The 25,846-nt window shown below is 42.2% G+C and overlaps 1 protein-coding gene across 1 annotated transcript in view; it reads left to right on the top strand.

Moving 5' to 3' along the window:
* Positions 1 to 141: 141 nt before the first annotated feature.
* Positions 142 to 25,846, top strand: part of UBE2R2 (ubiquitin conjugating enzyme E2 R2) — a 51,231-nt gene continuing 25,526 nt past the window's right edge. The window contains exon 1 of the mRNA XM_050912938.1: positions 142 to 329. Coding sequence (XP_050768895.1) covers positions 153 to 329 — 177 coding nt within the window. The 5' untranslated portion in view covers positions 142 to 152. The remainder of the gene's footprint in view (positions 330 to 25,846) is intronic.

Below are 25,846 nucleotides of genomic sequence, written 5' to 3'. Positions count from 1 at the left end.
AAGGAAGTGGCGGCGGCGGCGGCCGTCAGCGCGGGGAGGGGCGGGGGCCCGCGGGGCAGCGCGGCGGCGGCGGCAGCGGCAGCGGGGCGGCAGCAGCAGCGGGAGCGCGGGGCGGCGGGGCGGCGGCGGCGGGGGCCGCGCCGCGCCGCGCCATGGCCCAGCAGCAGATGAGCAGCTCGCAGAAGGCGCTGATGCTGGAGCTGAAGTCGCTGCAGGAGGAGCCGGTGGAGGGCTTCCGCATCACCCTGGTCGACGAGTCCGACCTCTACAACTGGGAGGTGGCGATCTTCGGGCCCCCCAACACCCTCTACGAGGGCGGGTACTTCAAGGTAGGGCCTTCCCCCCGCCCCGCCGGCGGACCGGGCCTCCCGCCGCCGCGGTGGTCCCAGGGAGCCGCCGCTGGGGCCTGCACACCTCCGCCTGCCGGGCCTCTTTGTCGGGCTCGGAGGGGCCCCGGTGGGGCGGCGGGCCCGCGGCCGCTGTCAGCCCCTCCGCCCCCCCCCGCGGGAGGGGGTCGGGGCCTGCGGGTGGAGGGAGGGCAGGGAGGCTCGGCGCCCGTAGGTGGTGCCCCGCCAGCCGCCCTTCCCCTCCCGCTGCCGTCGGCGGGGGGACGGGGCCGGTGTGCAGGGGCAGGCTGGCTGGGGCCTGCGGGACCTCCCTTCTCCCTCGGGATGCGCTCTGGGGAGAGGGGGCCGCGCCACAGCCGTCTCTGTTCTGTTATTTTCCTGTTTTAACCCCAAAGAAAGACAGGTACCTCGTGGCAGGGTGCAGATTATTCCCTTCCACCCCCAAGTTGTCCACTTGGCTCCGGTCTGTGCATATTTATTTCAAAGTGAGGGGCTTCCCAGCCCTCCCTTGATAGCTTCGCTGGTCGTGCAGGAGCATCCTGTGTAGGATGACTAATTCAGGATAAAGGCTGTGTTTTCCTCAAAACTTCACGGGCCCCAGGACTGTTTTTAACGATTATTTTTTTTCCCCTGTTTTCCTTTTCTTCCCTTCCAAACTTTAGAGGGCAGCCTTCAGAGGGCTACAGGAATACATAATTGGTGAAGGTAGATAAATGCTTTCAATTCCTCTCTCAACTTTCCTGTTAATACAAAAAAACTTTTGTGGTTGTTATTTCCCCTCTTGTAAATACAGTAAGCAAGAAATCTGGCACTGCCATCCCAGAAAGGAACTGAAAGGAGCAGACTTACATTTTCAAAACAAATGGAGGAGGAGGAGCAATTGCATATTTTTCTTAAAAGAAGCAATTAAAAAACCTTGGTGCCTGGAGAAGATATATTGCATTGGGCATACCCCTTTGCACTTGATGTCTGCTTGGTCTCTGGCAAAATATTGTCCCCTTCAGCTTGCTCCTGCTAGGAGTTAACTGGTTTAGTAGTGGCTCCTGCGTCTCCCATTTCATGCCCTTTGGCTTCGGTCAAACTGAAAAAAATTTTGGATGATCTCTTTGCTTGGCTAACATGCATCTTCGGTGCCTCTTGGCCTCTCTGGGTCAAGGTTTAAGAGTTTCGTTCCACAAAACCAAAATACCCTGTAGCTTGGGGAATAATAGATTTGAGTCACGTTCAGTTTGGCCTCATTGTTTTGAAGGAAGGCAAGGCTTTGGCACAAGGCTTGCCTTTTGTAATGAGTTGGCTAGCTTACTCATGTAGGTGTGATAGGTATATTCTTAGACTCACCTCCATTATTACTTATTCAGGAAGTCACTCTAGTCTTGGATTGGTAACTGGGTCATTTTTACATCCAGATGGTTTGGTGACCTCTTCCTGCACTTAAATTACTCATCCATTTTTTTCAAAGAAATCACAATGGGTCAGAATATTTTTTGTTTGGTTGCGGAGCTGTCTGGACTGTATGTTTGTAATTGTTCCTGGAAAGAAGCTGAAGCAGCCTGTGAAATAATCCTGGGATGTGTGTTAAAAAGTGTAGATTTAGGCAAAGTTGCCTTACCTCAGTACTATGAATGTGCTATCTTTTTTGGTATTTGATGTCCTTGAACTGTTGTGCCTTTCTTCTAAATTCTTCTGACCAATCCTGTGATACTTGTTTTGAGAGTGGGAGACTAAGGTCTTGTGATGCCTTCACCACTCCACAGAAGAGGGATTACCTTCAAGTGGCATGGCTGAAGTCTGTCACATGTCGTTTCTGTCTCATCTTTCCTCTGTGAGGAGCAGTGCGTGGTGTTTTTTGTTTTGGTAGTGTTTGATCTTTGGTTATGCGTCCTAAGTTCTGAGCCACTGAAAAAGTGGTCTTAGACCCTCATTCTGTCCCTAGGGAGAAGGAGTCCTGTTGTTCTGAGAAGTGATGTTCTTGGCTTTCTTTGTATTGGGCCTTCAGACAAACCTGTAGATGTGTGTCCTGGTTTTGGCTGGGATAGAGTTAATTTTCTTCCTAGCAGCTGGTATAGTGCTGTGTTTTGGATTTAGTAGGAGAATAATGTTGATAACACACTGATGTTTTTAGTTGTTGCTAAGTAGTGTTTATACTAAGTCAAAGATTTTTCAGCTTCTCATGCCCAGCCAGCAAGAAGGCTGGAGGGGCACAAGAAGCTGGGAGGGGACACCGCCAGGACAGCTGACCCAGGCTGGCCAAAGAGCTATTCCATACCATATGACATCATGCCCAGTGTATAAACTGGGGGGAGCTGGCCGGGAGGGGCAGATCGCTGCTTGGGAACTGAGTGGGCATTGGTCGGTGAGTGGTGAGCAATTATATTGTGCATCACTTGCTATGTATATTCTAATCCTTTTAGTATTATCATTGTCATTTTATTATTATCATTATTACTATTTTCTTCTTTTCTGTCCTATTAAACTGTCTTTGTCTCAACCCACGAGTTTTACTTTTTTTTGATTCTGTCCCTCATCCCACTGGGTGGGGGGAGGGAGTGAGCAGCTGCGTGATGCTTAGTTGCTGGCTGGGGTTAAACCACGACAATGTGTTAGACTTGGCTTACTGAATCGTTTGGAGATAAGATTAATACCCTAAACTTTTATTTGGTGGGGTGACTTCTATGATATATTTGTAGTATATGCAAGGTGAGCACTAGTTCAGATCAGCATCTGATTTATTTTTCAGATTTCTTGGCTTGATGAAATATCTAGCTTCATCTTGTTTTGTATTTTTGGTTTCCTAAGATGAGGTAAGCAGGATTAGAAATATGCAATTACAGGATATAACTTTTCCCAAACTCTCATTACCACAAAGTTTAAAATTTTCTTCCACTTGAGGTGTGGTATGAGGGTAGGAACTGGAGGGAAGGTACAAAGTCTTCTAGTTAAGCTCCAGTATAACTATTTTGAGGAAAACCTGTGTTTAATGTGACCTTAATAAAGAAAGTGTTAGTGATGGTTGATTGGGAATACAAATGCTTGATTTGTGCTCATGGAGCTCTTGGAGCTGGTAGCATCAGCTTTTGGCACCTTGTTTATTCTTGGAGAAATACGACCTTTCTCTCTGGGTTGTTGAACTAGCTGAATAAACTGAAATGAGGAAAGTGCTCTCTTTGCACCTCCTTGACAGGAGCTACTGCTGTTAAAAGCCAGTTCAACATTTCAACAGATTCTGGTTTCAGTTGCTAATCCTGTAACTCTAGCATTTGATAAACAGAAGCATAAAACATGTCCCCCTGAATGTTTGTTTAAAGGGTAGGTTATCAATACCTTATAATAAAGTCAGTGACTTCTTAAAAATTCAAGCACAGCATCTAAGCATATTTTGTCAACTAATATAGCATGCTCTGATCTGCTGCAGTACTTCATAGTTTGGGACCTCCCAGCTAGATGGAAAGGGCAGCAGCCTTCAGAAGCAACCACTGTGTGAAGAGCAGCTTGTGTCAGCGAGGGATAGGAGCAGTCCTGAACTGCAAGCCCCCCTATGCGATCAGCTGAAGGTGCACATCTGCAGTGGAGGTTATATCAACCTTTGCCTTACCTAATGACTTTATTCCTGGTCATACTGAATAGCTATATAATGTTTTTGGCAACCCTTTGCTCAAGTTCTAGATTACCACCTTCAAGGAAGGAGTTGAGCTATTCCATGCACTGGTTACTTCTCATTCCTTGCTGGCAAGGCAAAAGTAGCTCAGGATCAGTGATGTTAAGTCCTCCAAAGAGGTCCAGTGGTAAGAGCAAATGTCTGTCCCTCAGCTGCTGTCAGCAAGAAATTGCCAGCTTGACTAAAGTTTCTGGCAGAATCAGTTGTGTTGGGCTACAGGTATTTGACTGCAATAGGTGAACTCGATTTTTGGTCTCTGGCCCGTTCAGAGTTTGTTAAGAGTGAAAGGGGGTTAGACCTTGTGTGTCTAAGATGTTGATGTGCTCACAGCTGATTCAGTTACTGAGTTTGAGTGACAAAGCGAAGATTTTTCTCAGAATGAAATTCTTCATGTCCAGGTCATAGATAGTGTCAGTTGCTGCTTTCTTAGGTCAGCTAGGAAGGACATGGTGTGATAAGACAGGTCTTTAGATCAGACTCCACTGGGCTATGTGGTGGTTCTGAATTGCTCTGGAAGAGATGGGAATGCATTTTTCTGGTTCTGTGGGCAGTGCCTGAGCAGTAGAGAACCAGGTTGTGCTGTAATCTGCAGAACTATGTGTGAGCAGTTCATCAATGCCACCTTTATGCCATAGGCACCTTCTGTTCAGCTGAGAGGATTCTTTGCTACATGGCAGGAGAACTTCTTCACCTTTAATTTTGGCAGCTGATACTTAAATGAGGACCACCACAATGGTTATTAAGCTGTAATCTGGTAATGATAGGTGCTAGCTGGGATAATTTCAATGGCTGAGGGTTGTGCATGGTGAAACTTTCACCATCTCAGTTGACCATTGATCGGTCTCTCTGTCTGCCTTGAAATCCAGTGTCTTACTTTGATGCTGGTGCCTTCAGAGCCTGGAGGTTGATAAACCTCTGCCCAATGCTTTGATCAAGCAGTGTTTTCAGGATACTTGCAGAGCCATTAGAAGGTGTTTCCTGATGGCTTACTCAAAGCTGTGTGTTTGGTGCAATTGCACCTTAGTGTCACAGCTTTTGATTGTTTTTAAAAAAGGAAGTTCTTCTCACTTTCATAGTTGAATGGTATTCTTGTGCTGGGAGCCAACCTTTCAGGGAAAGTGCAAGTGAGAAATTATACAAATAGAAACTTCATTATTAAACACATAGTGCTGCCCAGAAGCATGGTTTGACCAAGTATGCTGTGTCAAGAAGCATGTTTAATGTAGAGCAAGAGTCAATATTAAAAGCTGCTTCAGAGGTGATTTAGGCAGGGTAGGTGAAAATGAATACATCTAACATGAAAGGAAATAAGAAAAATTAACTGCATTGTTAGAGTTGCTATTTGATAGTTCTTAAGGCAATTTATTTCATAAGGTATTTTTGCTACTTGAAGGAGCAAGTCTTGACACAAAGTTGGAGGGGGGAAAAAAACCCCAAGCATTATGATTAGTTTTCTCAGGTAATTTGGGGGCTAAATACTTGTCAAGGCATTGTTTTCCTTGCTTTTTGTAACTCATTAACTGTGTACTGTTTAGAGTTCTGTATTGTTGGATCTCAGCTTCTTCCAAGTGATTTGTTTTGATTTCAAAGCAATTTGCAATATGTGGGAATAATTTTTTTAGAGCAGGAAATTGATATGGAGCTTACTTACAGATAACTGATGGCGAGAACGAGTACCATGTTTAAAAGTTTGGTATTGTAGGCTACTTCCCAGAAAGGTTAAAATTAAGCAAATAGAAGTTTCTTAGGCACTTAGAATTATGTAACTGGTAGAACATTTTACTCCACAAAAATATTCCTTGGTGCCAAGGAAAAAATGTGTGGTACTCTCAGCACAAAAGCTGCCTTCTGCAGGCCTCTGCATTGCAAGGTGCTACAGAGCTTGTCTCTGTGTACTTAACTTTCTATTTTTATTGCCTTTAGGTATCATTGATGCTAATAAGCAGAGGTTTGATGCAGCGAAGGGATACGGAACTGTGGGTGAATAGAGCCTGGAGTTGTTTGCTCCAGGTCTGAAGAGCTCCTGTTCAGAGCAGGCTTTCTCCAAAGTGAAAGAGCCACTAAGCTGTCTGCAGGCAGGGAGGCAAGAAACTTCCTCTGATGTTGGTTCACTGATCATAAGCACAGTTACGATCTCTAACTCTCAGGCCTGTGGAATACCTGATTGACCCTCACTCTGCTGTTGCATATAGTTTTTTGGATGGCTGCCTCTGTGGGCCCCACAGAACCCCCAGACAACTCACCCAGCCTATAGTCTGTTTTGGACAGCAGTCTATCCTCAGGAGGAAACGGGCAAGATACTGATGGTAGCCAGCTCCTAGTCCTTTCCCTAGGACTCCTCTCATCCAGGTAGGGTTATTGTGTATGCTAAGAAGCACAGATAGTGATTTCCAGTTCTGATACTGCCTGAGAATACAAGATTGTGTGCAATTAGGTCCTGTTATATGGCAAGACGAGAGCTGTAGCACAACCCACCTCTGCCATTAGAATAAAAATGAAAAGCTTTCCATTTGGAAAGATTGAGCACTGTCAATTTGCGTAATTTTTCCATTGTATGCCTCTATTTCCATGAGTTTGCACAGAACGATCCTTGGATAAGGTAAAATACAACATGAATTTTTTCTTGGATAACAAGAACTGTGCCTCTTGAAATTTCTTGCTCATCTGTTCAAGAGATAGTAACTAAAAGCATGTAGATAGCTTTAGATCTGGTTCATATTATGGGAGTTAGTGGAAGTTTTTGACTCTGTAGTGTTAGAAGGGTGTTCTTAATTTTTTGTGTGTAAATCCTTAAGATCTCCAATATTGCAGTGATGTTATGCCAGCTTCTGAGTGTGGAACCACATCTGTAACTTCTCAAAAGCTCAAACATGTTTTTGCCTTAATGTTTCTGAAGTCACGCTTACGCTGCCTGCTATTTTACATAGTGATATATTCACACTGGGTATCTTCTCTTTAATAGCACTTTAGGTCTACTGCATGATGCTCATTTTGCATCTAGAGGGTAGGAAATGCCAGAGAAAAACACTTGCAGAACCTTAACTCAGATCTTTGACATGCAGTTTGGTTGTGTAGTTGATGACCATCATTAGGTGTTCATAGTAATGAGTAGTGTGGACTGAACAGTGGAGATTTTATGTTGAACTTAAGTGTAACTGAGTTAAAATTGGAAGTGTAGCAGTTACAGATGGACTGCAGTGTGGATGGACTAGAGGTTATGTGACTCATAATATAGCCAGTCCTTTTATAGTTTGGGCTGCATGTGATCAGATGTGTACATACACATATGCACGTGCACAAAATCAGCTTGCTGTTTCCAGAGTGCTACTTCATTTTTAAAACCTTAGTGTTTTAGCCAGCATTATGAGTTTGAGGAATTGCAGTTAATCTTACTAAGCTTTTGCGGTAGCGACTTACTGAGAATGTCTCATCTCACCATGCCAGTTTAATAGTAATAACTTTTGCATTGTGTACCCTCCCCTGAAGCACTAGTAGCCAAGATGAGCCAAATTGATTAATTGCCTATCTATACATTTCTGAAGTATTTAAAATGCATAAATATTTACCAAAGTGGCCTACGAATAGGAGGAAAAATGATAAAGCTACTGAATTAGGGTACATGTAGAGTACTTTGGAATCTTGCTTGACTTGAAGAAATGTGACCTTAAGACTTCCTGGCTGTTTGGTTTTTTAATTAAGGCTGTCACCTGGAGAACAAAGGGAATGTAAAGGGGCTGTCTTAAGTGGGTGACACTTTCAAGTATCATAGTATTTGTGATTAACAGAGAAGGCTGCCTGGCAGGCAGGCTGTGTCCTACTCCTTAAGGTTTTAGTACTAAAAGCATGACATGATTGTTCCCATTGGTCTGTTTTGTTGTCTTAAAATTATACAAGTAATTTAGAAATTCAGGTAAAGGGCTTTTGCTTGGGAGATCAAACTTAAGTTGGTAGCAGTAGGGACATGTTTGCAATAGCTATGTGACTCTTCCCCAAGTTATGTATCCTAGTCAAAGTATTAAAACATGTTTTAATGTTCATGGTAGCAAAATATGTGGAGAGGTTAAGAAGTAAAACCCTTTGCTGGAGTACTGGCACAGTGTAAGGACCAGTGTTTAGCCAGTTGTACACTTGGGTCAGTTCTTGTGCGATAGATGCTTGTCCGTTGTGCAAAAATTCTTGTTTTTAAATTAATCCTTAGACTTTTCTGCAGCTAGAAACCTTTTGCTGTCAGACCTAGGCAAAGGCTGAAATAATATTCTCTTTTGCAGCACCCTCTTTGGCCTTATCAAAACAAAAGCCATGTGATGGAGTAGCTTTGACTTACAATACATTCTGTGAAGACGCATTTGTTCTTGCATAAAGGCTGCTCATATAAGCCTCTAATTCATGGATGTAAACTACACTGGTGTGCAAGCATTTGCTTATCTTGGCTGGAACAACTATCTCTAAAAGCACTCACCTTTATTGAAAGAATGGGCTTCTTCAAATGTGTTGAAGAATGGGCTTCTTAAAATGCATTCAAGAAAACTGGATTTTGTCTCAGTGCTCCCAATTACTTCTCTTGCAGAATAGTAACTGTACCCACACTTAGTAGCTGAATGCCTTTCAGTGGTGCATTAAGCAGTATAACATGAGAGGCTAACATCTCTTCTGTACCTTTTAAGTGTCTTGCAGCTATTATCGAAATCCCTTCTAGTTTGCCATTCATGTGGTAACAAAATGCCCATACCCAAGTGTTTCAGATGAAGGGGTGTGGCACTTTTGGTTAAGGTGGAAAGAAAAGGCCTTGTCTGTTCTTAATGGTACTGCCACTTCACTGGGATCTCTGCCTAACCTCATCTTTTTTGGTGTGGCCATGTTACTCAAAATGCTAAGCAAAAAAGGCATTGAGGCTCAACTCTGGTTGAAAACTTAGTGTTCAAATTCAGTGCATGATGGTAACGTTTCTTCTCTTGTGTAATTCTGTAAGTGTCAGGTGGTTGTATCTTGAGACAACCACAGTCATGTTTAAACAATTCTCTATAGAGGACCTGTTGTTCTTTCTTTTTTTTGAAAGAACTTCTAAATGAAACTAGGCATTTTATATTGCTGTATGATCTCCATTGGAGCATATAAAAATGCAAGTTTTGAGACCAACATATGGAATGATTTCCATTTCTCAGTGTCTGCCAGAAACCTGAAAGCTTATGTGCTTTAAAATTTGACTAATATGCTTTCTGTGAAATTTAACTGTTTTTTTTTCCCTGCTGGTAGCAGTCTTTCATTTGTGTGGAGGAAGCTTGGCTGCCTTTGGCCTGAAATACAGCGATAGCGGCACTACTGGGGGAAGCTGGATAGGTGGGATAGACTTCACTGAGGCTGTGAACATTTAGGCTTTTACATTTTGGAATTGGCTGGATTGTTTTTGAAAATTTGTGAACACTGAAGTTTTTGACCCTCAGAGGTTTATGGGCAGACTCATCAGGAGCTAAAGACCAGCCTTGGCCGGGTCATTGTGGCATGTCGCTCTGGAGATCTGTTTTAAATGGCAATAATAGCCAAGTTCATGGTCTTGAACCCATATCATCCATGGCTATTCTGCACCTGGAAAGAGATCATAGTGGTATTGTCTGCTACTAAGGAAGGATGGGGTAAGAAGACTGCTGGTCTTGGCCGCTTTCTTCTGGATGGTATGGAATAAGTCTGGCTTCTAGTGCTGTTAGAGGTGATACTCTGATTTCACTGATTCAAAGCAGCCCACTTAATGTTCAGCTTGGACAAAGCATTGTTAGTTTTCATCCAATTTGCAAGCTTATCCCATACCTACAAAGTATTTAGTTGTTCACTTTGGTTCACGTCTCTGGTGTGACTGATAGGCTTATTGCTTGGGCTCTTCAACGAGGGACCATATTTTGCCTGCAAGGGACAGTTAAGTAACATGCTGGCAGATAACAAAAGCTGTGAAAAGCCTTGCTGCTTAATAGTAATGTCCACAGAGACCACAGCTAGGCTGGCTGCTGTAGGTATGTGCTGCCTACCTTAGCAAGGGAGCTTCCTGATGGGAGTTGTAGGTGTGTTGCAAAGTGGTGGATCAGGTCGGGTGGAGGTAAGGGTAGTGAGTGACCATCCCAAAGCATGGCATTGCCTGTTCCCAGGCCTCATGGGGGTGCAATGAAAAGTCACATGGGCATATCTTCAGCAATCTTCAGGACACGCACCATACTTGAGATATTGCCTGCTGTCCAAGTAGGTAATGCCACATACTGTGGGGTCACCTCTGTGCAATGGCAGAGGCATGGAGGAAGGCTCTAGTATGCTTGGCCACAAAAGACCTGTCATCATGATGCTGCCAGGCCTCTTCATCTGTCTTGGGGTCTCTGGGAATCCAAGCCCATCTCAGGTGTCTCCCTCTTCCTTCATCTTGTTTCCTATACTGGATTGACTGTACTTTGGAGCATGACTGAGGGCTGACATAAGGTCACCACGTGTGACCTGATTAGAGCTCCTGGTGTCTCAGCCTTGTTCTGTTTCGTCTTCCCCTCTCCAGCTCTCAGCTTTGCTGAGCATGTGGATGACTTTCACCTATTTCCAGGAGAACAGTGAAGTATTTTTGACCTGCCTACTTCTAACCAATACTTCTAAGATGGCTAGTTTCTGCTATTAAAAGGAAAGTAAGCTTGCTGGTGATGCTAGGTCAAGCCTGTGAATTATACTTCAGCAAATCTAGCAAAGCTATGGTTGGAGGTTAGTGGACAAAAAGAAACTCTTCAGGTGTTGGCATCTGCATCAGTTCTGTTGTATCTTTAACTCTTGCATGCACCAGTTTATTTGGGATCTCCTAGCTGTTTTGTGCAGCATGCATTAGCTCATAGCTGGGGGTCTAAGTAAGTTTTGGGGTTTTTCTTCCCTTCTCTTGTTAAGTATAGAGTAGTGACTTCTGTATTCTAGGAAGAATAAAAAATACAGTATGTTTCCTGGAATAAACTCTGTATAAATAGTGGGGTTTGCATTGTTGTCATCTAAACTCTATTCTAAATCTTTCTGTTAAAAAAAAATTACTATGAAGGAGGTGTTTTATGGCAGATGAACATAATGATGGCACTGGGAAGGAGATTCCCTCTTCTCAGAAGGGACTTCAGTTTTGTTAAACCACTTTTATGTGATAAATAACTTGTGCAATGGTAGTAATGCAGAAAACCTGAGTGACAAAATTTAGGCTAAGCCTAAAGCCTACTATTAACACTTGGTTGGCATGTTGAATTTGGATCTTAATTTGCAGATTAATAACTAGATGATGTCAACTTGAAATAAGAGGGTTATGGGAAATGAGCTTCTTCCAAGAAAGGTTTGTGTCTGTTACTAGATGCTTTTACAGCCAACCAAGGATTGTATTCTGCTAGGTAGCAGCCAACAAGCTTTCTTCAGTACATGTTTAGTTGAGCTTTGTTTGGTAAAGCTATTAAATATTGCTGTGTCACATTTACCGTGAACATGAATTGCTATGATCTGATGTTAGACTGGTGAAAGGGATGCACAGTCCAGAATTATCATCTGTTAGGCCCTTTGTGTGGGTGAAGCGTCGTACTTGTCGAGAATAGTCTGTGGATGCTACACAAACAGGAAGAGAGCCAATGCAATCCATTGTTCTAGATCTGTTGGTGACTAAGAGGTGCTCATGTGCAGGACATAGGGCTCGGATTCGAAGAGTCATGTAGAAGTGTGGGGGCTTTGTACAGCTTTGAATGTAAGGTAGGGCCAAAATGTTCTTTGACAACAGTAAGAGGCAGTATAATTTAGTGAATAGGATAGGGACTAGAAGTCTTCTGTCTGTAATGGGTTTGTAATCATGATTCTGGATAAATTAACGTTTTCATGTAAAGTGGGTATATCTTATAATAGCATAGTTGACTAAATCTGTAGGTAGAAAGCGTTCTGCTTTTTATGAATAGCACGTGGGAAAGCTTTCTTCCAAAACAAATTCAACTTGTATATTTACAAGTACAGTATTTAAATTTGGAATAGCTGAAGAAATAGTCAAGTGGATAGCTTTCAGGCTGCTTAAGCACAAAAGGAAAGAGATTTTTGGAATAAGAACTTCTGCTTATTCCTGGTTTTTAAAAATAAAAATCTGAGCAGTTTCCTGAAGTGCCCCAGCACAGATCCTGATGTACTGACAAGTCACACTCCTCTGCGCAGACTTTGTCCATGAGGCAGCTGCAGCAATTCTCTAAGAGCAAAAAATAAAGCTGGGGTTGTGTAACTTAACCTGGGGGAGGAGAGGGACATTCCTGGTGTTGAAGAGAAAGCCATCAAGTCAAAGCCTGGGTATGTAGGCTTGCTGGGGGAGATGTATGCTATGCAGGCTTCACAAATAATTCTCAGAAAGAGCGTATTGGGGAGAATCTGGGTAAACTCCTCATTGGAGGAGGCAAAACTATGCCTTGGCTGCCTTATTTGAAATGTCAGAGGGATCTGCGCTGATTTCAGAGCTACCCAGCTTTTTTACCTCCCACCTCTGGGATTTCTTTCTTGTACTGTCTTAATTGCTCTGGCTCCTTGTGCCCTTCTACTACAGCCACCCCAGGTCTTCTCTCCTGTGCTTTGAAGATTAGGTTCAAAATAAAGCCTCTCGGCATAGTGAAACCAGCGTGCAGGATTTGATGTCAAGTGTGGAAGTGTGAAATGGCTCACAGCTCTGTAGCATGGCCAGGGAAACAGCCTGGCGTGGTGCTTCATGGAGCCAGCACATTCACAGGCCAAGATTTGGTTCTAGTAAGTTAAGACGAGGTTTAAAGTATATTACTGACATGCGTCTGAGTTCTGTTGTGCTTGTCACCCGAAGTGCAATTACCCAGGCTATGCCACAACACTGAGCTTAAAGCAGATGGGCAGAAAGCCAAATTCTACACTTAGCAAGCACTTTAAATAGAAAACTACAGCACAACTGACCTGCAGGTACCTTTCCTTTTATAAGGAAAGCTGATGTTTCTAACTGCCAGAGGCTTCTTTGCTTTAATTATAAATGCATTGATAAATGCTGTTGTATAATGCTTATTCGCCAAAATAAGGTTTGGTCCCAGCTTAATATGATTGCCATGTAGAGTTTTGAGTTTCAGGCAGAATATAAAGTCTTTTTTGTGCTCTAGTTTTGTTAACCTTATATTGATAGGTACAGTGAAAGGAATTCTTGGGGCTTTCTCCAGTGACACTGTGTCAACCATGGCAAACCACCAAGGTTTGCAGGACTAAACCGTTGAGATCATTTTATAGTGTTTAAGTATGTCTGCATTGCAGCAATAGCACATTTGACCTGTCTCAAGCACAGTAGTGGCCTGGTAGCAGCAGCATGATATTTAACACCAGTTGTGAATTGACCCAGCTTATGAGTTGTTTTTGCAGCCCATGCTTAATCCCACGTTGCCATGGTTAGACCGCTACCAGTATCCGTGCTAATGGATGCAAAGCTAGTACAGTTGCAGCTATAAATCTGTAAGTCACAGCAGTGAGGGCCATGAAGACATAAACTTGGGAAGCTGCTCTCATATGGCTTCAACTGCTGACGGTACAAAGACGCTGGTAGCTTTGGTGGTGGAACTTAACCAAACTTGGCTTAACTGTTTCTGTTGGCCTCTCCCATGTTTTATAAGATGTACATTCTGATCAAAGCTCTTGTTGTGATTGAAGTTGTGATGCCTTCTTTTTTGGATCTAACACGGATGGATTGGGGGAAGGGGAGTGCTATGCAGGGTCTTATATCGCTACTTTTACTGTTAGTGAAACTCCTAGAAACTGTATTACATTTTCTGAGGACTTAGCTGCTTGCAGAGCTCAGCTGAATTGGCCACCAAGGTTTCATGGCTGCTGTGGCAGGAGAATCTGACAGCTTAAGCCTCACTTAGTTAAAACATACATATAGCTATGGAGGTTATCCACTTAGTAATTTCTTTGTGGAAGTTCTGTGATATTTTTTAAATAGCTGAGTTTGATAAGTAGTGTAAGAAATACTGAGTCACTCTCTGCTTCTCTTGGTAAATGAAAACAAAATAGAATGAAACTTCACTGAGTTACTGAAAGCACAGCATAGGTGTACATAAACCTGGTTTGGATGTATACCTCTGTGATTGCATCTTCCCCTTCACTACCTCCAGTGCCTTGGAATTTAAGCTATCATACTTCTTCCAGCTTTACAGGAGACCTCACTTCTGAGGGTATAATTAAAACAAATCTGTTCCTATGAAAGGAACTTGAGATTCATAGGACAGAAGATCTCAAAGGCTACTAAAAGTTAAAAAAAAAAAAAAGGCCAGATTTCAAAATGACTGTTTCTGGCAGCTGATTTCCTAGAAGTCATGGTGAACGGAAGGGAAGCCCAAGATAGATGAGCTGAGGTGCTGGTGTTGATGAAGCAGTTGTCTTGGCAACTGCAGTCACTTAAATATCTCTAGGAAAATAGCTAGCAAATGTTAAGATTGAGAAATGGCAATGGGTTGACAGAAGAACCAGGAGCAATGAGCAGCTTGAGGTTTATACAAGGAATTGATTTGACTACAATAGGAAGCTGCTGTTTTCAGTGGTGGGATCCTTCAGCGATGCAACCCTGATGGTTCTTCTGTTGTAATGACAGTGTGTCTGGCTGCCCTCTTGCTGCACGAAGCAAGATCCTTGGGAAGAAATGCTGACCTCTCAGGGAATATTCGTTCCCAAAAAAGTGGCTGATGAATGTGGTGTAAATCCAGGTACTACTGGAGTGCTTCATTTTGCAGCCACACTGTTTGATGTAGTCATACAAATATTGCAGCAAAACCCAGTGCAAAATAAACCCTGTATGCAAGCAGATATAAATACGAGAATTGTATTCCGTGTCAGAGCTAAATTGCAGAAGCTGCAACTGTCAGGGATTGTTTTAGGTCCTTGTAGTGCTTATCATGGTGAGAAATTGAGACATCTTACCATGTGTGTTTTGCTAATCATGATTGCACATGCTGTTTTGTGGTTCTGTAGGTAAAACTGGTAAGTTTTAATCTTTTACTTTCCTTATGGAGCACTTAATTCTCTTTCATGTTGGCACGAAAAGCAAGCCCCAGAGAAAGCCTGACTGAATAAAACGAGTGGAGTTTGAGCCAATTGTTTCCTGCTGCCACAAGCGTATTTGTAACTGCCAACTATGACAGGTATTTCTACAGGCACTGAATCTTAAGCAGAACACCAGGTGCTCGGAGAAGTTATGGAAGACCAAGTATATGCTTTCTACCTCTCATCTAATAGCTGGTTTCTGAGCTTCTCTTTGTGTAGTAACTTGTGCAAAGTCGTAGTCAAAAGCTTCATTCAAATGGAAGTGGAAAACTCATAAGCTACTTCTTGCTGCGAAGGGCAGTAAGTGGTGAAAACTGCTGGTAGGATCAATTTCCTATCACATTTTTTCCTAGGAAAAATCCTACCCTACAGATATAGGAACAGTCACTATATATATTTTTTACCTGCATGTTTAAAAGCTACCTAGCTCTGCTGGTAGTGGTCAGGATACTAGGCAGTTTTGATGTTTCTGTGATGCAGATCCAATTTGGCGCTCTGGTTATTTCATTCAAAACTTCAATCATTTGACCGGCTATTTCTGCTTAGCCACATTTTTTAGCATAGTAAAATCTCTTCTAACTTTCTCTACTAGCAATGTAAGCCAGTGTTACAATTAATAGTTGGTTGGACTTCTGAAGTCTTGCCAAAGTAGAGGGAAGTTTTCCTTGACGAGTGACATCAGATTCTGCAGTACTGAAATGTTAAAGTAAAAAATTGCAGTCCCTGGTGTAATGCAGATACTGATGGTAGGTTTTTTATTGGTGAGTAGCTTTTGCTGAAGGAGCAATGGCAAAAATACCTATTTAGATTTTTTTTCTCCTTTCTGGCTAATAAGCTTTTAACCGCTCTCACATCTCCCTCTGACCCTTCAAGGTGGTCTTGCGCTGAAAGTGCTCATGTCAGATACAGGACTTCAGACTTCTTGAGGCTTCTGAAACTTCATCTGACACTGATCAACAGATTAAAGTTCACAGATCACCTCTGGAAGTAGTAGTACATTTTCCAAATATTTCCTATCATGGGCAAAGAATATTTAATTAAAAAAGTGAGGGAGTATGGGATGAAACCTGGATCACCTTATGGAAACTCTTTGAATTCTGTACCTACAGTGGGCTGCTCTGCTGTTTGGATCTGATTCTTTTTTATCTGTCTACTTTCGCTATTTTAACAGCTAAAAGTTTCAAAAAGGCCTGGTACAATCAAAACCACCTTCTTGTCAAAATGAAGCTTGATATAGGGAGCTTTATAAACTAGGCACATGAGTAGTCTGGATTTTCTGAAGAGAGCATATGGTAGCTGGCACTTCAGCTGGAGATGACTTGGTAATTATAGCTCCTTTGTCTGAATCCCTCTGCCATTTCATGGGGCTAATGGCAAATTAAGCTGCTCTTTGTAGATGCAAGGAAGGCAGGCTGCTAAAAATATTGGTTTCTGCACATCTTTAATTATTCTATCAGACTTGCACTGGGCCAAAAGCTTAGAGTCCAAGGTATGAGGTCAAAGTGGTTAAACTCTTCTGAAATGCGTGAGTAGTGCTACCGCTGGTGACAAACCTTCTTCTGAATGGACAAGGATCTCGATTCTCTGGTTGATCTGTTTTAGGACAGGACAAGGCAAGCCTATTAGGCCATTGCTTTTTTCTCTAGCTTCAGGTATCTGAAGGTTACTGAAATCAGCTGAGAATTGCTTACTTAGGTGTTTCATTGTGATGGTCTGGATGTTTCATTGTGATCTGGCTTTGAGGGTGAGTCACATCAACTTCTGTGACTTAAATGTCTCAATTCTATGTGTTGCAAGCATTTTTAAAGGCAAATCAGCTAAAGTTTGGCCTGAGTTGCTTTTATTCCAAGATAAATGTAATAGAGTTGAACAAGCTCACTAGAGAAGCCTGAACCTAAGCAAGTGAAATCTAGTTTGATTTTGGTTTTTGTAGGCTGATCCTTGGTGCGATTTAGCTAACAGTTGCTAGAACAATGAGCATGGTTTCTATTGCTCTACACTAAGCAAAACAATCAAAGAAGAATTTATCTATGATATAGTGGCTGACTCATGCCACAAGGCTTGGTATTCCTTTAATCCTTTCATAAACGGTTTTATCCTAGCTAATGTAATTGTGGATGTTCTTATTACCCATATAATGTCTAATCCCTTTTGAATTCTGGTAAACTGTTGGCCTTCATGTTGCTTAGCAATAATTAGAAAAATACAGGTGGTTTGTGTATTGCTTAACTCTTGATCAAACCTTTGAAATTTTATTTGTGCTGACCTGTTACACTTTTGTGTTGATAATACTTCCACTGCTGAACAGTGAATGGGAACTCCTTCAGATGGATACTCGCATTAGCCTGATTGCCAGCCCTGAGCTTGGATCTTTTCTTAAGCTTGTCTTCAAAGCTCTTGTGTTGTGTTCCCTCTTGTCATGGCAGGCTCTTAGGAGTGCTTGATAGCCTCCTTCCCAAAGTATGGAGTATTTGGTAGGAAGCTTCACATTCACAGAGAAAACAAAGCATCTGTGTCCCTTTTTATGCAAATTTGTGAGTTGTGTTGCTGGATCCCATTCTACTACTTTCAGTTTAACCATGCTCTTCTTACACATAGCTATGATAAAGCAGGAGGAATGGTAGTTGGTGTTCAGACATTTTGGATGTCTGATCTGGAGGTTGTTTAGCTTTGCTAGGATACTGGAGAGGCCTTCACTTTGTGATTTTGATTCCTTGTTCTTCCTTTCTCAGATGCATTTGTTCTAGGCAGGTTTTGTTATTTAAGGTCAAAGTTCTACTTAAAGTTAAGGAATAATACAGGCTTCTTAAGTAATACCTGCTATGCTTTTGTTGCAATATTTTTATCCCATATGATCTTGCCTTGTAACTCTATCACAGTTTTAGAGCAATCTGTGGGAAGTAGGGTAAAGAACTAAAATTGTGCAGAGGTGCCTGAAGTGTCAACAACTTCAGTACAGAAGAGTGATGTTAAGGGCCACCCCACTTATTTTAAGTGCCCAGCTCTGTAGTGGGACTTGGAGGGGTTCTGCCATCTCTTGTCTGGGGACAACTGTGCCCTCCTGAGGGCTTTGGCTTGTGCAGGAAATTTAATATGTGGCTCAGCCAAAAGTACTGGTCAGCCTTGGCTTATTGCCTGGAGATGTGTTCAGTTCCCTCTTCATCTTGAAGGGACTAAGCCTATATCTTCTGGGTTTTTGGGGGTAATGTAGTCATCAGGCTGAGAATTTATACTTCCTTCCCCTTGTTGAAACTTTTGCCTCCTGGGCTCTTGGCTGCATAGTGGGGTAAGGCCAAAACCTAGCCAGCAGTGGGGGAATGTGCCTCTGTAGCCTAAGGTGCTCAGCTCAAAGGAGGGATTGCTCCTGTTTATCAGCTCACTTTCCAGTGTGAAATATTTATAATCCTGACAGCTTTTTCCAAGCTCTGAGCAGTCAGGCTCCTTTTGTTTTCTGGCTTGGGCTTTTGCATTCCTGTCTGGGCAGTGGCCTGATGCCAAGGGGGAAGCTGAAGAGAGCTGTGCTTAATGCCCTTCAGGGTAGGGCATCCGCCCAGAAGGTGGAGGATGCAAGTTAAAGTGCCTTTGGGCCAAATGCCCCAGTGCCAGCTGACTGAATAAGGTGTCCCAATTTAGCTTTTTTTGAGGAAAATAGGACAATCATCTGAATGAAATGCGTGGTAAGAGTGGTCATGTACAGGATTTCAGGCTCTGAGTCAGCCATACACATACCTGTGTGTAACCTTGAGTTCGGTATTAAATTCCCAGAGTTCAGTGTTTAGGACGTCTCAAGGCATTTCCTTCCTTGTCATTTCTGTTGGGCAGGTCACCAAGCACTACTGAGAAGGAACATATGGAGAATCCTGGGTTTAGACCTGGAGTTTCCCAGGGTGGGTCCCTAGTCAGCACTGGCTCCTGGGATGCACTTTACAAGCAGCAGACCTGTCATGCTCACCCATGCAATGCTTATTGTGTCACTCCTGTTCTAGCGGTGTCCAGAAAATCAAAGGATAAGCTACTTATAAGTAGCTATTAATCTCTTCTGGAGAGCGCAGGATCCTTTTTTTCCTGTCTAAACTTCTGTTCTTAACTTTTTGGAGGACAGTTCTGTTACATACGGGGTAAGGAGGTAGCCTCAACCAGTTCCTGTTCTGTGCTATGTATTTATGGGGGAAATACGGGAGAAAATCTTCCAATGTAAAAGGATGACGACTTCAAAATCCATCCTTATAAACATTTTGGCTGACTTTTTTTGCATATTCTTAGGTTTTTCCAGTGAAATTTTCTCACTAGTTTGCTGTAGTCAGTTGTCTCTTGGATGAAGCTGTGATTTTAAAGGCATCATTTCACATTGGAAGCAACTTTAATGTCCTATGATAACACGTACAAGAATGTCAGATCAGTCAGTGTTTAATTTGCAAATTAAAAATCTTGCTGTTGTGGCTTTTTGTGTTAAACTACTGAACTGTAAGGATGATGAACTAGTGATGCAGACTTCCATGATCATTCATCTGATGTTGCACTAGCTGTGTTTAAAGCTAACTGTTCACAGTAAAAAAGCAAATGAGCTATGTGTTACCTTAGATATAATTAGGTATGCTGCCTTGTATGTTTATTTTGGAGATTAGAGCAGAAGCATAAAAAACCGCTACAATATAGGCTGCAGTGTCCAGTGTAGAAGTGATTGTACAATGGATGTGAGCTCTGCAGCACATACTGCTTAGTGCACAGTATGGGTTACCCTGCTTTGGATTTGCTGAGAAAATTTTTTTTTTCCCTGCTGACAGAATGACAGCATTTTAATCCTGATGGCTGCAGCCAGTAAAATGGCCCTATGTGAAATACGAAATCCGGTGTCCACAGACATAGTACCCTGAAAGGCTGGGCAGCATTGCAGCAAACACGAAGGAGCTTGTGCTGTGTATATCATTGCTTGGGTACTCTTGAGGTCGCTTCCCCAGCATCCAGCTCCTCTATTTTCCCTCGGAGGAAGATCAGGGCTGTTGAGCCTAAAATGCTGTCCCACTTGCTGTTAATATGGGCTATAAACAGCCACTGTGTTCAACCTTTGTATCTCTGCAGGCTTTTTATCTTAAAAAGATGACATGACTTCACTGAGCAACACTAAACAATAGTTAATTATGTAGATGTCTTCCAGATATTTGTTTTGAAACACTTTGAAGCCATAAAATATACTGGATCTGCAGCAAAGCTGCCAGTATATTTGCTTCTAGCAGGAGAGCCATCTTGCCAGCAGGAGAAAGCACTTTTTCTTACAAAGCCCAAATTGACTCAAAGGTTTTTGATTGGTTGTTTTTGGTGTGGGGTTTTTTTTAAAAGCGCCTGGAACTGACTTTGTAGCTAGTGGTTCAGTGTTAGTTTCAGCATCTGATTCTTCTTTTTCTGCTTTCATACATTGATACTTTGAATGATGCCCTGTTGGGAAGAGGCTAACTGAAAATATTGCAGGGTAACTTGTGCAGCAAACAGTCTGGTACTCAAATGACGCTAATCTCTGTATAACAACAGTAAAGGAGCATGCTTTGAAACTTGTCTCCTTTTGCAGGAGGCAGTCAGTGCTGTTGGTGTATTTTAAGGGCAAGATATGTGTTACTGCTTGTGTAATGTCCAGTACGATGAGGCTGTGACTTGCTAGGTGCTCTCAAACCTGTGAAGTTAACCCAGCCCACAAATGCAATAAGGGGTTTGTGGCTACTAATGAGCTGCAAAAATGATGGTTAGTGTACGGCTTGTGGTATGCAAATACAAGTAAATTAGAGCTCTCTTGAAAGCCCAACATGCTCGAAAGGGTGGTGACGGGTGATTTTTTTTTCTGCTGTAACTAAGCTGTGTAAGAGCTGGCTTCTGGGGAGTGCTTGCTTCTTCCACTCTCCCAAAAAGTTAAACACGGGATGTTAATGACATGCTCCGTAGACGTACTTGTGCTGCTGAAGCCATAATTTTAAAATCTACATTGTAAATCAGGTGATCACTAAGTCTGGCCAAAAATTGCTGGCTTGGCTGTCTTTATCACTAAACAAGCAAGTAGGTCACTAACTTAACTTGCTTAGATTATTTTTCCCTGCTGCCATCCCCCTGCACTACAGCTGCTAATATATTGCTTGGGTATTAGGATGGAAAAGGAAGGAAAACTCTGGCTATGTTTTTTCTTCCCAGAGTAGAAAGGTACTGATAGATTGTATGGATGCATGCATGTATGCAGTTTTCAGATTATCATTAGATTATTAACACTTAGAACCACAATTGACAGTACACAAAATTGTCCTGTAATGAGTTTTTTCTACTAGAAAAGGTAACAGGCAGTTTTGCAGGATTTCAGTAGTAGCCAAAGGCTCCTGATGGGGATTTTTTCCTGTGTATGCAATCCCACACTTATTGAAAGAACCAAGTGGCTGCTTGGTCTAAGTGTGTCCTGCCTAAACTGTTGACACTTAACTCCAGAAATAAAGGTCTAAGTGGTCACTTCTTCCAAAATGAACCATTTGAGTTAAAAATGAGGGACTTCCTGGCTAGTTTATTACCTGGCTATGCAAATGGTGGTGCCAGGAGGGGTGCGAGGAGGAACCTCTGCTGTGACTTGTGCTGGTTTGTTCTTTACTTCTTGCTTAGGGCTTATAGTGTTTGGATGCTAAGGTATTTCTTAAGCTATAATACTAAGGATTTATCAGACCTGTAGTTGAGTGTAAGAAGTAGGAAACAACAGTTTATGCACTTTTAGTTTTGGGGGGTTCAAATGCCAGGGGCAATACTGCCCACGCTGTCATTATTCATCTGGTTCTTAATAATCCGTTTGACATGGTAATTCTGATTGCTGCTTGTGTCCTAATGTGACAACACGTTCACTTTGGTGCTCAGTTGGGACCCTGAGGTGTCCTGCTCAGCATTTGACTGGTTAGCTGCTCTTAGAGTACTTGCTAGTCCTCACTTTTTTTAAAGGCTATAAATCTAAACAAGCTCTGGGACTGTTTTGGCATTGAGCTTCCAGTGCTTTGCCATTTCCCTTAGCAGCTGGTACACTGCAGCCGTTTGTGCACAAGCAGAACTGTACACATGAGCATCCTTATAGCTGCTACTTCAAACGTCTGTAGCGGTGGAGAGAAGGCATGTTGGTAGTGAGCAAGCTTGATACTGAGAAGATACATGATGTTCTTCAAAGATAGCTGGGGAAGGAGGGTGTTTTCATTAATGGGAGAAATACAGACACAAGTTCAGGTTTCTAGAGATTTTGAACTTAGTTCAATAGAAGTTTATCAGATAGCGGTGTGGAGACTTTCTACCATCATTTCTGCTGGACAACTGTAACAAAGCTTACAAGGATGCTGCTTTCTTTTTGCAATACCTTCTTGGAATTGAAATCTCTCTCCTCAACTGAGAAGTCCAAGCCACATCTTTAATCTTTTAAAACTAGTTTCCACCTGTGCTCACCATCTAGTACCCCTTGAGCTTCCTCAGTGCTTTAATGAGTTCACTGTAACATTTTCTGTTACTTTAAAATGCCTCCTTGCTGTTGACAGGCTCTTCATGCTACAGCACAGTGAAGCTGACTGCATGGAAAATCAGCTTGAAAGAATGTCCAAGTCTGGTTTTGGCACTAATATGAAGTTACTTCCAAACAGTTGATATTTGAATCAAACTGTCATATTTTAATTTGTTGTCCTTCCCAATACTGATTTATGCACTAAATCACAATTGCTTATGTCTGCTCGGTCCACTGTTTTGTCCCTGATACTGCCTGGTAGGTTTTAATAAAAAACTTAAGGCAGCTGAACTTGCATTGTGTATTTTGATGGGGAGGAACAGAGCAACAAAAGAAAGGCTTTAAATATGGTTTGGTCATCCCTTGTGAATGAATGTAGGCATTTCTGTGAACAATTAGCAACACATGCAGATAAGATGCTGGAAGTAATGTGTAGTGGCAGTGTGTCCCCCAGAGATGGAGACCAGAGACTCACCTGGGGTCTCTGCAGAGCATTTTGATTGAGAATACCACAGTGCAGCTTAGTACTCCTGATCTTTCATGTTAGCAGGAAGGTAATTCACTGAATTTCTCAGTTAACCTTGTAAATCTTAATTTCCCTCACAGCCTTTTTTATTTTGCATTGTAACAGTTTGGAAGTACCACTTGAACTGTGTAGCACATTGAAAAATAATATTGGGCTAAATATGGCTTTCTGAAAGAATCGAACTTCTGGAGTGTGGGTAGTCGGTTTGGTGTCTTCTCTGCATCTTTCCTGTACAGACAGATAAAAACTTCAAGTCTACGAAGTGGCAGACTAAAATGGCACACATAGTACCTGAAATAATTTTGGATTTTAGACTATTCTAGGCTATTTAGACTATTCTAGAAACTAATGACCTAATAGTTGAGTTGGAGGAGACCAGGGCTGTTAGGACATTGAAATTACAAACTAAATACTACCAGGTAGAAAACCTTCCAGCTGATGCTTTTTGCTTACATATTGGGGAAGGGCTAAATGTGTTAATGAAGTTAAGAAGTTTTCTTGAGTTAGATAACCAAGGGGTGGCAGGGGGTGGTTCAAGGAAGGTAACCAAGTGACCATTTAGCTTGTGATATGCTGGCATCACATTCTCCCTTACTTCGTTATGCTACTCTGAGCAAGTGAGCTAGGTTTTATACTGATATCTCTGCAAATCTCATGTAGTAAGTGTCTGACCTATCCAAAACATTTCTGAGATGGGAGTGCCCGGACTCCCTAGACATACCATGCTTCTGCATGTGCAGTTCATGCTCCAGATTCTATAGAGGAGCTGCTGGTCTGCTTTATAAACACTAGTTAGCAGTTGTAGAAATGCTGGTTATTAGAGCTGGATTGCAGATATTTTTGCCATAGTACACAACTTGAACCAAGCAGCTGCAGCTGGTTTCCTGGGATACCAGAGCAGAAGCCACGAACAGATGAGATGTTGTTCCTCTTTCTCTCTTGGACTCATTGGCTAGGTTGTCAGTGTTGTCTAATCAACTTACATCACAGGTTTGTTTGAAGTGTACAATATTTGGAAAGGATTAGCAAAATCAATATGATGCTCCTTACTTTGTAGCACATGAAGTTGAAGACTGGTGATACAGTCAAAGGCAGGCATTTTTATTGTTCACTCTGCTTTCTATGGTAGATGCAGGTCATCTACTTGTGTAGCTCTCAAGTATCCTGTTAGGAAGGTTAAGGATTCCTGACAATGCTGTATATTAGTGTAAATGTTGTCTGTCTTATTTTAAGACATGGGATAACTTGTCAAGCATTCTGATATTTATTTTTTTTCATACCCAGATGAGTTGTATGCTGATGCTGACAGTAAGCAAGCTTTGACCTGAGCACTTCAAATGTTGGGAATGTCAAAAAGTCCCTTGAAGAAAAGTGATCCTTTTTCGAGCTTCTCTTTTCACATAGTGAATACTGAACAGTAACCTTTAGAACAGAACTTGCATGCTTTCTGTAACAGGAATTTGTAGGAAATCTCTTGCCACTTGTGGTGGTAATTGGGGAGTGGAGTGGACAACTTGTCCAAACTTCAAAGCATAGCATGCTAATTTGGAACCGTATTGAATGTCTTGAATTGCAGACTGTTTGAGAGACAGTTCCTTACCCTACTGCTAAAACCTAGTTTGGTTTGAACGCATATATGTCATGTTGGTGATATTGATAATGAACAAAAGTTAATACACTTTAAAGTCCTTCAGCAGCAGTGTGGTCGAGAGATGAGGAGACTGAGCATCAAGAAATCTGTAGCTGAAGGTACCCTGTTTGGGAGAGGGAAATCCTTGTTGAGAAATGTTTTTTCACTTCCTCTGATTCTAAATCTGACTTGAAACAAAAACATATAACTGATGTCATAGATACTATATATGGATTCTGCTGCTTCCTGGGATAGTAATGGCTTTGATTTCACCTCCTGAATTCACATGACAGTGGTAAGTGTGCTGTCTTGCTCTCCAGCAGGTTTCAGAAAGCACCAGCTTCTGCTGACATAATTGGTGCCAGAGGTGATAGTTAAGCTCTCTAAAAAGCTCTGAAGGCAGTCCTGTTAGAGTAGGTATTCATGACTGTACTAATGGATGGGTGCAAAGTGGGAGTTAAAAGGGATTCTCTTATGTTTTATGATTGCTTAGCTATTGCTATGCAGGGGAGGAGAGCTCCTCTCTTACTGCAAAGCATCTTTGTAGCAAGAAGATGTTCATATTAAAATATAAGCATTGTGTCTGGATGTGTTCAGGTGCACTAAAGTGTTTTTAAAGTGGGGGATTGCAGTTTTATTTTTTACTTCCAAGAAATTTGTCCATTTAAGAGCAGTGTGAGGATCTTTAAAATTAACAAGTTCAAGATGGTACTACTTGTGTGAACATTAAAATGAATGCTGGCGATGTTCCTTGTCCATGGGTTTGATGCATAGGAAAAGATGCTGCCATTTTGTTGAAGTGCTTTGTCCTTTAAAGTCTGATAGAGTTGTTGAGTTTGAGGTGTTTTGGCAATAAAAAAGGCAAGCTTGTTGGCCTTAAGCTTCAAGTAGCATGGTGTAAACTGCTTCCAGTGGGACAGTTAAAGGCCAAGTAGTTTTAAACATCTGTAGGATATTCTGTATTGCACCAGAACCAACAGTGTTGAATATAAATCAGTATAATGCTGAGTAGGCAGGAGTGATTTTAAGGGTCAGATATGCAGAGGTCTTTAGAGACAGTTGTGCTGCTTGGTTGAGCTGTTCATGTACCTGATGCAGAAAATGTGTGGTGGCATGGCCAAGGTCACTGGCTGTTGATCCT

This window comes from Gymnogyps californianus, chromosome Z (genome assembly GCF_018139145.2).
Source record: "Gymnogyps californianus isolate 813 chromosome Z, ASM1813914v2, whole genome shotgun sequence".
In the NCBI taxonomy this organism is placed as follows: Eukaryota; Metazoa; Chordata; class Aves; order Accipitriformes; family Cathartidae; genus Gymnogyps; species Gymnogyps californianus.
The sequence above is the reverse complement of the archived record's forward strand: the minus strand, read 5'-3'. Positions and strand labels throughout refer to the sequence as shown.